At 41.4% G+C, this 12989-nt stretch overlaps 3 protein-coding genes across 4 annotated transcripts in view; 2 read left to right on the top strand and 1 right to left on the bottom strand.

Annotated features, from left to right (window-relative positions):
- The window catches only part of LOC307075008 (electrogenic sodium bicarbonate cotransporter 1-like), a 30806-nt gene extending 27929 nt beyond the window's left edge, over nt 1-2877 (top strand). Inside the window, exons 24-26 of one of the 2 annotated variants that reach the window (XM_079735480.1) lie at nt 52-142; nt 554-627; nt 946-2877. In XM_079735480.1, coding sequence (XP_079591606.1) covers nt 52-142; nt 554-597 — 135 coding nt within the window. In that variant the 3' untranslated portion in view covers nt 598-627; nt 946-2877. The remainder of the gene's footprint in view (nt 1-51; nt 143-553; nt 628-945) is intronic. The other variant, XM_079735481.1, reaches the window with a different exon arrangement.
- LOC307075009 (neuropeptide FF receptor 2-like) lies at nt 2670-7278 on the top strand. The gene is made up of 5 exons (XM_079735482.1): nt 2670-2803; nt 3576-3778; nt 4080-4409; nt 4808-4907; nt 5218-7278. Exons 2-5 carry the CDS (start codon nt 3742-3744, stop codon nt 6179-6181), a joined length of 1431 nt encoding a protein of 476 aa, XP_079591608.1. The 5' UTR covers nt 2670-2803; nt 3576-3741; the 3' UTR covers nt 6182-7278.
- A 924-nt stretch (nt 7279-8202) lies between these two features.
- LOC307074095 (SWI/SNF chromatin remodeling complex core catalytic subunit swsn-4) overlaps nt 8203-12989 on the bottom strand; it is a gene marked incomplete at its 5' end in the record, with an annotated part of 7816 nt that continues 3029 nt past the window's right edge. The window contains 3 exons of the mRNA XM_079734098.1: nt 8203-8985; nt 9681-9828; nt 10892-10993. Of these exons, the coding sequence (XP_079590224.1) occupies nt 8852-8985; nt 9681-9828; nt 10892-10993 (384 nt within the window). The 3' untranslated portion in view covers nt 8203-8851. The remainder of the gene's footprint in view (nt 8986-9680; nt 9829-10891; nt 10994-12989) is intronic.

Genomic DNA, 12989 nt, shown 5'->3' with positions numbered 1-12989 from the left:
CCATGGAGTTTATTTTATAATGTTGATCCATTTCTCCATCAACCCCCACAGTCTGAGTATCCCTCACACGAACATATCCCCGGTATTAAAATCTCTATGGATACTATGGAGCAGACGCCAATGTTGGGGACTCAGTTTGATAGTGAGTACCAGTACAGCTATTTGGTGACCTTTTGGGTTTCTCAGAACACCAAACATTCTCTGGGGAAAAAAGACCATCAATCTTCTTCCTCCTTCCTGCTTTCTTGAGAATTCTTCACCCTTCACTTGCATGAGAGGAATTGGACAAAAATACAACCGGTCCTCCGTCTATTTCTGTTTCCGCATGAAGGCTTATCATAACCATTGCGTAAATACGACTCTTACTTCCTTATCACCTTTGGCATGTTTCCTTTTGTTGTGTTTGTATGCACTGTCTCCGGTATGAAACAATGACTAACCCATTAAAACAATGGCCTGCTTTCACCATGTGTGTTGCGCTTTGCTTCATGGGAGGTCTGGCTCTCAGGGGGGGTTAAACATTAAAAGCTTTACGTCGACTCTCCGTCCTCAGGAGATACATCGAAAGCTTTCCTCGACCCGCACTCAGCATGCTGACCCCTACTTTGACTCCCTCACACTGGCAGAGTAAGTAACCGCTGGCTCTCTGCCCCGCACTGCTTCTGATAACTGATGAATCTGTATCGATGGCCTGATGGTCTTTTTAAGAGAAGCATAATTGCATACACGAACGCATGTTAGTTTTCATGACACAATGATGCTTTCAATGGGATTTTCGTATTGTGTCGGGAATGGTGTGTCCCTGATACCTACCCACCACGTTGCATTGTTGAAAGAAACGTGAAACACAAGATGTGTATCCATTGGTCATCAGGTAAACTATGGCGTTTCTGGCACGGAAGCATATTTTAGTAACCCTGGCCACCTCTCCCTTCTCCGTTCCAGTCTAGACAGGGATCCCCATCAGAAGTCTGCACCTCAGAGCCGAATGGAGCTGGCCGCCGAAAGCAACGGGTTCTGCTGGAGGAATAAAGGCTCTGAGACGCCCATGTAAACCCATCCACCCCCCAGCACTGGGAAAACCAAGGAAAGTACATCTGCATCAAAACCAGCACCACTAGCTAACCCAACCAGGCCCGACACTGCATTACCACCCCTCTGCCAGTAGGGGGACGGGATCTTTGTTTTAAAAAATATCCGTTGTATGTCAATGTGAAATGTGTGCCGGTGGCACTGAGTGCATCACTGGACGGACGTGGTGTATGAGGACAGCGGTGGGCCTCCTACCTCCAAGTGTATTTGAGGTTTCTCATGCAAAGTCATTGTTTAATTAGAAGGCACCCCTCAAAAGCTGTTTTTTTTTTTAATTTAAGGTAAATCTGAAAAACAAGGTGTTTCAGACGCTGATAATGTGATATGTGGACTATTGACTGTTCAGACCAAAGTGACATCCTTGCGAAGGGTTTTTATTTTATGTTTATACCCGTGTAGTACTTTTCCAATGTTCGTGATTTTGTATTTTGTAAAAATGCATCCGCAACAAAATTGGACTTTAAATTATTAGGATTGTATCGTGTCTTAAGCGTTTTTTTATATTAGATCTGTACTTCTAGAATCATTTGCTTTAAACCATAAAAACACAGCTTTATTTAAAGGGTCAAGAGTCCAAGGTCATAGCATGTATCTGTTATGGGGATATATATACTGTATCAATTTTTTTATTAACCTGATGCATATGTTATGTTCCATTATATTTTAGAGATATCAATGATTCTAGAGATATCATCTGCAGTTCATCTGCTGAATACAAATGTGCAAAGCATCCTGATTATAACTTTTTTTAAAGCTGTAAAGTTGCAATTTTTGTGCAATCCAGATGACCACTTTCAGTCTCACTTTACAAACAAATCAAGGATTTAACACCACAACCTGTATTCTACCACGTTAACAATCCTTCTCTTAAAGCACACCCTAATCATGTAGTTTACTAATGTTTCTTAATAGCTTTAGTTCTCCTCTACCTTATATGGAGGTGCCAGGCTCAACACACTGAAAGAAGTGAATAAAACCTTTACCTGGAGTACTGTTTCTTCTAATAATAGATTTTAAGGTTTTGGGTTTTTTAATGTTGCAAAAATGGTGCTTGCATCTGCAGCCATCCAAAATTGAATTGCAGCAATGCTGTCTTTATCTTGTATTAAAACGTAACATTTGACCAGTGTTACATTTTTACCAAACCATTTTTTTACAATTTTTAACAAAGAAAGGCAAACTGCTTTATAATATTTCCTATTTTCAGTTATCTATCTTGATTACTCTATCAATTTTGGCAAATTTTTTTTTTTTCAATTTTCTTAGGCCAAATACTTTGAAACTATGCAATTCTTGATGTCAAACCTGAATGTTCAATTTTTTACAAGTTTCAGCTGTCAGACTGTTGATTTCTTTTCAAGGATATTTGTATCGATTACTGCCAGAGATATTTCCCATCTAAATTTTTAGATCTAATTGGTACTTCTCAAGCAAATGTATCAATGTGCTAAGTAATACTTTTTTATTTAATGTGGACCTAATACTAATCTATGCAGTTATTTATAAGGTGAAGGACAACACCCGAATATTTTAGTAGCGGTAATATTTAAACCTGAAGCGAGTTAGACTCACGTTGTTCTTATTTAGATTACCAGTGCTTTATCTGTATTTATATTATCTGGGCTTCATAATGAATGTACAATTTTCTACACAGAAAGAATGGCCTACATGCTATCACAACTGCAGGAAGAAGGCAGAGGTGAAGGCTTGGGTGAGAGTACTTCATGCCGTAGTTATTTTTATTTAATGAATCGACGTATCAAAACAATAAAAAAAGTAAAAGTTCGTTGTTGACATTGCAGTGTTTACGTAATTAGAAATTTGAGGTTTTGATGGTAACAATGTTTTTGAGTTGAATCAAGTTCAGACCTTTGTACTATTTCATGAGACATTAAGGCAAAGTCTAGGCCCTTTGAACACGTATTTGATAAGAGTAACCTAATTCGAACATAATTAGATTGACATCTTTCTGCTTAAGTTCGGTCTTATTTTCGTTCTTGCCAAAGGATTAAATAAATTGAAAATCGAGGAATGCAGAAAACATGCAGGGCCAATCTGTGATAACCTAACCAGAGCAATAGTGAAATGCCACACACCTATTTATTAAGGATACACTCGACGGGTTAACGTGAACGTTTCCCTGTGATTATTCTCATGCTCTCCCGTCAAATATAAAAGAACAACGCACATGATGAGGCCTCCGGGGAGCAGGAGAGAGCTGTAACAGCCAACAGAGAGCACCAGAGCGCCTCGATCATACTTGGCGACCTATAAACTTCCTTTTGGGATAATATGTTAGCAATAATGTCCTTTGATAGAAGATTATCAAATGGATGTATTATAAAATAAGTATATGGTGATAAGTACACTCCAATCATTTTAGCCATCACTGTTCCTGGGAAGGTGGACTGTCTGAATTGCACTTATCGATGATCCCCAAAGCGCAGGAGCATTAAGCACCTTGTGTTATTCCCAAATGTAAGGAGAGTAGGATTAGCCGGCTTGGTTAAGATGGAACCCCTCCAGGCTGGGGTTCCTGTCCGCTGAGCGGGGACCTGTCACCGTGCACAGCAGCTGGTTCCTGGTTCTGTCTGGAGGTTGATTCTTTTCTTTTGGGGTCTGGAAAGAGTTGGGATCCGAAAGGCAAACATGAAACATCTCTACAGCCTCATGCCTCTGTCCCCAGGTAAGAACTGTACTGTACCATGGAAGTCAAAGTCAAGTTTTTGTTCATTTTAAAAATAATCTTTTGATTAGAATAATTGATACATGCAGCGTCTGTATTTGATTTAAATTTGAGCATCATCATTATTATTTCATCCTAAAAGTCTATTTAGATATGCTTTATCACTCTATTGTCAGAGTGATGTATTTGTGATTAGGATTTGCAGTTCATTTATACCAAGATTTTTCTTTTTATATTTTTGTCTTCCCGTCGTCCTCTCTTTCCTCTACCTCTCTATTCCTCTCCCTCCCTTCCTGAGAAGACGCCGTCATGATGACTGACAGCACGAGTTCAAACAGCTCCGACCCCCCGCTCCGCGTCCCGGAAAGCCGGGCCCCGCAGCAGGGCCCTCCCAACATCACCTACGTGGAATTCTACCTGCACAAGCCCTCCATCGCCGCCGTGTTCGCCGCGTCCTACCTGCTCATCTTCCTGCTGTGCATGGTGGGCAACGGCATCGTGTGCTTCATCGTGCTGCGCAGCAGGAACATGCGCACGGTCACCAACATCTTCATACTCAACCTGGCCATCAGCGACATGCTGGTGGGCATCTTCTGCATGCCCACCACCCTCATTGACAACATAATCACAGGTCAGAGGGGCAAACTTTAATCAATCAAATCAATGCAATCAATCAGACGCCGTAGGACATGAACCATGTTATAGGATGAGTAGGAGAATATTCTTGAATTCATTTTTTACTATTGATGGCAAATGTAATACTCACATATATTCGCTTTGCTGAAGCAATGCAGTTTCGGATCAATAGACATAGGCCTTCTAAATGTAAATCAAAATATATACCAAATGCATGTTTCCAGAAATGTTCCTGGTTATTATTCATATAAACATCCTTGTATACCAAAAGGCAACCTTTGTGCACAAGGTGTTGAATTAAAAACAATATGTCTTCTTACCCAAAACCTAATTTATGCATGTATTTTAAATATATAAGACAAAAGGATTTTGTTGATTCTTTGTGTCTCGCAGGTTGGCCGTTTGGCAGCGTTGTGTGTAAGCTCAGTGGGATGGTCCAGGGGATTTCTGTTTCCGCCTCAGTCTTCACTCTAGTGGCCATAGCTGTGGACCGGTGAGATGTGTTTGTGTTGTATTCGTTGTGTTTCATTGTTGTGTTATGGTTCATGACCCATCTGCAATGTGTTTGTTTGGAGGGTCGCACGCAGAATACCTCAAGAAAACACTGCGTGAGGATTGTCGCTTCCACATTATCATGGCACTTCTGGAGAACTAATCAGACAGTGTTATCAACCAGTCAGAAGTCTCCAATTCAAATCTCCCCAGGGATTGGCCAGTATCCCCAAGGGAATGGACCAAATTTTTTAATTTAATTAAAATGTGCTCTCTTGTTGTTTTTTCTTGTTTTTCCCGCCGGCCCTCAGGTTTCGTTGCATCGTGTACCCCTTCAAGCAGAAGATCACCATCGGCCTCTCCAAGATGATCCTGGTGGTGATCTGGGTCCTGGCCGTCTCCATCATGTGTCCCTCAGGCCTCATGCTGCAGGTCACCAAGGAGCACAGTGTCCGCATCCGAACGGGACCCCTCAACGCCAACACCGCCACCGCCGCCTCCCGTCCCTTCTACTGGTGCCGGGAGAACTGGCCCACCCAACAGATGCGCAAGGTCTACACCACCGTGCTGTTCGCCAGCATCTTCCTCGCCCCGCTCGCGCTCATCGTCATTATGTACGCCCGCATCGGCTTCACCCTCTTCAAGACCACCGTTCCCCCCACCGGCAGGGGCAGTGGGAGCGGAGGGACCCGGGACGATGGGAGGGTTAGCGGCGAAGGGAGGCCGACGGCCGCTGTGGACAGACGACAGAGCATCTCCAGGAAGAAGAAGCGTGCGGTGAAGATGCTGCTGGTGGTGGCGTTGCTTTTCGTGGTGTCCTGGCTGCCCCTGTGGACCCTGATGCTGCTCAGCGACTACGCCAGCCTCAGTGCGCGCCAGCACCGCGTGCTCAACATCTACGTGTACCCGCTGTCCCACTGGCTGGCCTTCTTCAACAGCAGCGTCAACCCCATCATCTACGGCTTCTTCAACGACAACTTCCAGCGCGGCTTCCAGGCCGCCTTTAAGTTCCAACTGTGCTCGGCGGTCCTTGAGCGCCAGAGGACCATCTCCCTGCGGCTCCTGGGGCGCGCCGCCGCCGCCGCCGCCGCCGGGCCCCAGGGGAACCAGCCGACGGCCCCTGGCGCTAGGGGGCTAGTGTCGAGGCCGCCGGGCGGAAGAGCAGAGGAGGGACCATGCTGGAGTCAGGAGGAGAGGTGTGTGTCTGTGAGCAGTGAGGGGCAGGATGAACTTGAACTGGTCACTGAAGGCCCAGTTGAGGTGTCTCAGGTGTAAGTTTGTTTTGGAAGTTTGTACATATCAATTTACACTGCTAGCCAAATCTTAAGATCTTTGTGTAACTCGCTATTGGTTCGGCTTTACGCCAAGTGAACAACAATCTAGCACCCAACACACTAATTTAGGCTATTAGTATCTTGCAGGTCTACACATCATGCAATGGTCTACACGACATGAATTTTCCACCCCTCGAACTTTTTCATTTTGTTTGCAACAGTAGAGTAGAGGGCATACCAAGGGAGAAACATTTAAAGACGAGTTGCAAACTTGCCTACCTGCTAGTTGGGTCGGTCATTCGTTTGAACATTCACAAATCTTGGCTGTCACTTTATTGTGATTTGGGTAGAAACTTACTATTATGAAGTATTTACAAAACTTTGTAAACACTAAAACACTTTTGCTGTTTCTGTAAACACTTTTGCGGTTTGCTGATTGGTTGATTGTACAATTTGTGTTTGCCACACTGTGATTGACAGAACAGTATGACTTTAACACTGTAATCAGCCTTACAAACGTAGTTGGTCGATAATAAATATTTGTGGTGTAATTTGTGAGAGGCATCACAGTAGGCCCAACACAGGTGTCACTCATAACACAATTGATGGGTCTACTCCTTTGATGTACCAGGGCAAGGGGAATAGACTAAGCTAGTGAAGATATATCTACTGCCCGTGCCCGGGTTCACTCAATGTGGAGACCAGGTCACAAGGCTTATGATGAGGCTTATGATGAGTATTTCAGTATAGTAACTGTCTTTTATAGTGAAATGATTTTAGACTTGCTTATTTAAGTTAAGATCATCAGAGTTCATCAGAGCAAGCGCCTGTTAATAATAAAATAATAGAACAGATTGTTTTATTTTACTTGTATAATATGTAGGCTTAAAGCACATGGGTTTTGGGGATTGGAAAACCCCTGAAGAAAAGGTATTCATGGTGTATTATTCCAGGAATACTAAATCACTATAATCATCATCCTATAATTAGGATGGAAGTGCTGTGGACAAGAAAGAATTTTAGCAAACCACAAATCCAGAGATGATAGATAATTGTGTGCTTTATAAAAAAAAGGATCACAATCAATCATGTTTTTTAAGCCATACATTGAAAAAAATATATATATATTTGAAAACATATATATATATATATATATATATATATATATATATATATATATATATATATATATATATATATACACATATATTATAATACATTCTCCAGTTCTGCTGGAAGCAGTTTCAAATAATCTTCATAATAATAATCTAAGAAGTCACTCATTTGCAAAGAACTAATACTATGGACAATAACACAAAGATCACCTTCATCTATTGACTCTTTAACTTAAGAGCATTAGGAGCAAATTAACCATCTGTCCACATTAGAAAAAATACCCCACGGACCCCTTCAAACACCATTAGCTAAACAATTCCTCCTGATCCCTCACTGCCATAAGGATTAGGCCTACGTGACATTTGACTGCAAATTGGATCAGTTAAGTCATTGTTAACCTTTAAGGTGCAAGAGCCATTTAGGTTCCCAGGTGTTTTAGCTGTTTTAACCCGAGAGCAGTATTTGTTAACGCCCACTGAATATCTGTATTTGCTGTACATTTCTGTTCTGCGTTCTTTGGGAATTTGCTGTACCCTTGTCACCTTTGTTGTCATTTGAATCATGAATATGTAATAAATATGACAATACCTTGTAGTAACACTACTACTACTAAGTAATTTATCCAAAATATTTTTGAATTGTCCAATTTTTAATTGATCAACTGGTTTGTCAGTAACCATCAGCTACATAAGAAAAACAAGTTATCAGCACAAATTAATTTAGAATTTATTATAAATATGTACTCACAAACCACACATTAGTCAGCTGATTACACAATCGTTAAACACTTGTGTTCAAAGTTTTTATGGAGAACAGAATTGTCAGTGACAATAACGTTGAACATGAACTGATTTAAAGTTACATAGTCTTAATTGAGTCATTTCTGGTAGTTAAATAACAAACAAAAAGAAGGAGGGCTCAGCACAAATAATTATCCATTCACATGTTTCTTATGTCTGAGGTTGTCTGCATCAAGTATTATAACGTTTTCTCTTAGGACAAAAACACAAAAAACATGTTATTGTAGCAAATTCTTTGTATTATTAACGACTCACATCAGGTATCGGAGAGAAAGGTTTTCAAGCATTCCAGTCAATCTTCGTTTGAAAAGCTTTTCAAGGTCTTCTTTGGTCACCAATGATGACCTCACTGCCATCAATAACCTCAACCATCAATAATGTTCTCAATCATGTACAAAGGGCCATAGTTTTACAAAGAGCTTTGGAGGTGTGAAATCATAATGATCCAAGACACAGAATTGAAGTCTGAAAATGTATCAGACAAATATATTTACCAAAGCAATGAATGGTCATCAACAATAATGCAAATTAAGTAAAATAACACCATGATTCTTTTCCAGCTTAAATACATTGTAGTGAATATTTTTTGTCCTTGCGTAGGTAGTATTACCCTTTTGATATAACTGAACACATTTGTTGAAGTCGGATATGAAATAGAAACCAACGAACAGAGGAGTAAACGGCTTTAGCAAAGTGAGAATATATGCTTATAGGTAGCTAGATACAGTATATATAGGTAGAAAAGGGACGGCTCCTCAAGTCCCACTCTCGTGGTTTGTGGGGTTGTCCTCTTGATCGTCCTGGTGCCCACGGTGGAGCCTCTTCACTGTGCTTCTACTTCCTGTTTCCTCCTTACTTCCTGTCTTCAGGGGAATCGATGGCGCTTTGACTTTGAGGAGAAACAAAGGATAAAGTCATTAAAATGGTTAAGTCCTTTTGAAGAAGCTATTAAGCCAGAAGCGACGCACAGTGAATTCAGTGACAGTTCGTTGTGGAGCAGGTAGAGATGCCTATAGGACAAAGAGACTGAGGACATTGGGTATTGTACCCAGAAACTATCAATCAGGAGCCTTGATACCCTAGCCACGATGCTATCCTGCATCCAACGTTTGGACAGTTTCACGACAGAAGCATTAAATGTAGTTTTATCAATGGAAAACCGGTGGCATATGAAGTAATGAGGTTATTCGTGTTACATGTTAAAGTTTATTTTGGTGTTACATGTTATATCTGTTTGTGATTTGTTTTGTAATCATTTTAGTGAATCCGTCTGCCCTGCCTTTTTTGGTTTGTCTGTGGTTACTTTGAGTTTATAAATTAATCAGTTGCTGGATGTCATTTTGTTAATAGCCTGGGCAGGTGGTAGCTGGTATATAAGCCCAGTGAGAAGAGCCAATTGGTCAGCTCCATCTCAGCAGTACTGGGTGTCATAGTTCAGGCGTCAGTTGTGCTATTTTGTAATTCAAACATTTATTTTCTGTTCAATTTACATTGTGTGCATTTTTTTAAATTGTTCAGGTTGAGGTTGGAGCGGACCATCCTGTGCTTTGGCGTTTGGTGACCCTTTCAGTGTTGGTGACTTACATGTTGATGGAATGAAGAAACTTTCCATCCGGCCGCCGTTATCGCCGTGGCTACTGGTGATGGGCGTCTCCTTCTCCTCTTCGTCTGTCACTATTCTCTGTCTGGCACTCTCAAACACAGACCTGATGACGATCGAATCCTCATAGGTCTGTTGTGAGAACGGTATGATTAAGCGACACAAGAAAAAATACACACACACACACACACACAAATGCCCATCAGTTTCTTTATGATGTCAGGGTAGATACTGCATCATTAAAAACAAGATAAACGTTATTCTATTCAATGGTCAGGGAGGTTAAGGGGAGTTTTTTTTCTGAAAAGTAGTATCTCCACAACTGCAGGAGCTATAATATGTAATATTGGTACCAAAATAAATGTAACACCTGTTTGATTATTTGCAAGTGAAATAATAATGTGGATACTACTTGGTTAGAGTGAATAAAGCTAGAAAAAAAGACAAAAGTGTTCTGATGAAGGCAATTTACCTATTTCCTCTAAAACCCTATCTTAGATACTAAAAAAAGATTTATAACCCGTGTTTAGTAGCAAAATGGAGCCCAGAGACTAGATTACCTGTTTTTGCTGGTTTTATGTGATCAAACACAACTTTGATGACAAGAAAAACAAAGGTAAGACATCTTTGGTTGTAACTAGAAAAAGTATAGTTTATACTCAATCGTTTTTTTGGAATCAGTGGTGTCCCAGCTTTCATATGATATATAGTTTGTGTAGATCAAATGACGTATCAACTATTGCTATTGATGTGCATGTGCATGAAATACATACAACATATCTCTTGTTGTTGTATGCTCGTATTTAGTTTAAGGTTGGTATTGTCTGTCGTTTAGCTAACAATGGTTATGATAAACTAAATGTTGAGAACGTTGTGTCACATGACTTCTTTCTTCTGTGTTTAAATCCCTTGGGGGGGCTAAACCCGGTACCGGGGTATTTTGGGATGAAGTGGTTAAAGATAATACAGGTGTATTATTTGGTCTTCAACATGATATAATGTTCGTACACAAGGACTGTACTGACTTAAAAAAAACTATCATAAAGTTAGCGTTGGTCGTCACCATGGGGATAACACCTCGTTCTTAGAACTCTTGACCCAATATGCATTATTTTGACTCCTCACAGTGTTTGATTTTGAACCCTTTCGGTGAAGTATGCTCATGTAAGTTAAGGACAAGTTTCTAGAGGTTCACCTGAGATCCCTCCAGGTTGAAGGTTTGAGCGTTGTGACACAAGAGGAAGATATCCGTTTCCAGGTCCCCTACGCTGCGGTACTTGTGATTACGCACTCGTTCCTATGAAGCAACATCATCATATTATTGTCTTACAAAAGGCATTGCTTTCGAATCATGACATTCACCACCTTTTGAACGCATTAACCCATTCAGACCGGATTACGCATCTGTGCGTGTTTACCTTTAAGACCGGATTGCGCATCAATGCGTGTTTACCATTAATTTGGCAAGTATACAATATATGGTCACATGAGAACATACCCTTTTATGTTACCGTACAGCATGTATTTATAAAAGGAAATAACCATGACCCAAATAGAATTGACTTTTTCCCAAAGAACTATAGAGGGAATAATAAAGCACAGAAGAGACTAGTGTGGTTGGGCCCTTATTTTGTAGTGCAAAGTTCTTTCACAAAATTGAAGAGAAATAAAAGGACTCTGCTTTTCCATTCTATTGCAGAAATAAGTCACTGTGTGGCAGCAGGGAGTCAAAAATGTCCTACCGCCTGGAGGAACACTTTCCACGTTAAATATGAGGTTCAAGATAGTAAAGCATAGAAGTGTATTGCTTGATTCCAAAGGAATCCTGCAGAAAGCTGATGTACTGTATGTTGTAGACAAAGGATTATTTTCCTGCCCATTACAAACAGTAATGTATGTTGACTGCTATCACAACAGATTTATGTTGACACATGCAGCACAACACTAGCACGACACTATGGCGTACCAGCAAAGATTACTAACATCATCAGGAAATCATATGAAGGAATGACCTGCAGAGTGGTTCATGGCCAGCAGCTTACTGATGCCTTCCAAGTGTGAACAGGAGTGAGGCAAGGATGCCTACTGTCACCCTTCCTTTTCCTGTTGGCGATAGATTGGGTAATGAAGACTTCAACTGCCCAGAAGAGGAATGGCATCCAATGGACACCTTGGACACGATTGGATTACCTCGACTTTGCTGATGACCTGACACTTTTTTTTCCACACCCAGCAACAAATGCAGGAGAAGACCACTATCATCGCAACTCACACAGCATGCCTTGGCCTCACTATACACAAAGGGAAGAGCAAGATCCTCAAAGTAAACAATAACAACACGACCCCCATCAGGCTGGAGGGAGAAACACTAGCGGAAGTGGAAAGCTTCACCTATCTTGGCAGTGTAGTCGACAAGCTGGGAGGGACAGAGGCTGATGTGAAGGTTCCGATTGGAAAGGCAAGGGCAGCTTTCTTACCAGCTGAAGAAAGTTTGCGGATCCTCTGAGCTGCCTAGAAACACCAAGATCAGGATCTTTAATCCATGGTAAAGCCTGTTCTTCTGCAGAGACCTGGGGAACAACGGTCACCACCATGAAGAAAATCCAGTCCTTTATCAACACCTGTCTCAGTCGAATCCTAAGAGTACGCACGCCGAACACCACCAGTAACCTGGAGCTGTGGCAGCAAACAGGACAGCAGCCTGTTGGGGAAGAGATCCTACAAAGACGCTGGAGAAGGTTTGGCCATACCCTTCGCAAGCCGCCATCCAGCACTGCAAGACACGCCCTCTTTTGGAATCCACAAGGGAAAAGGAAGAGAGGCAGGCCAAGAAACAGCTGGCGCCGTGAGCTGGATGCAGATGTGAAGGGGTCTGGCCATGCATGGGGGAAGTAGGAGAAATTGGCCCAGGACCGGTATGACTGGAGAGCCCTTGTTCGTGGCCTATGCCTAAAGTTGGGGCGGTAGGCGTAAGAAGAAGAAGAATGCAGCACAACACACATTTGTTGTGATCATGTATCAAAGTTATTTGTTGTGATAGTGTATCAAAGTTAATTTGTTGTGATAATGCACTGCATATATTTGCTGACATTATTTATCAAAATACATGTTATCTGCATCAACGTCCATTTGAGTGCACAACAAAATTATCTAAATACATCTGCTGTGATAATGGGTCAGTCCACATACATCCGTAGTGATAATACCATCACAACAAACATCGCAACAAATGTATCTTGTAACTTTATCACTCCGTCCATGGACAGGATCGATGCATGTATTTTAAAGCATTA

The sequence above is a fragment of the Pollachius pollachius genome (assembly GCF_949987615.1).
Source record: "Pollachius pollachius genome assembly, chromosome: 4".
Taxonomy (NCBI): Eukaryota; Metazoa; Chordata; class Actinopteri; order Gadiformes; family Gadidae; genus Pollachius; species Pollachius pollachius.
Note: the sequence above shows the minus strand (reverse complement) of the source record. Positions and strands in the feature narration are given on the sequence as shown.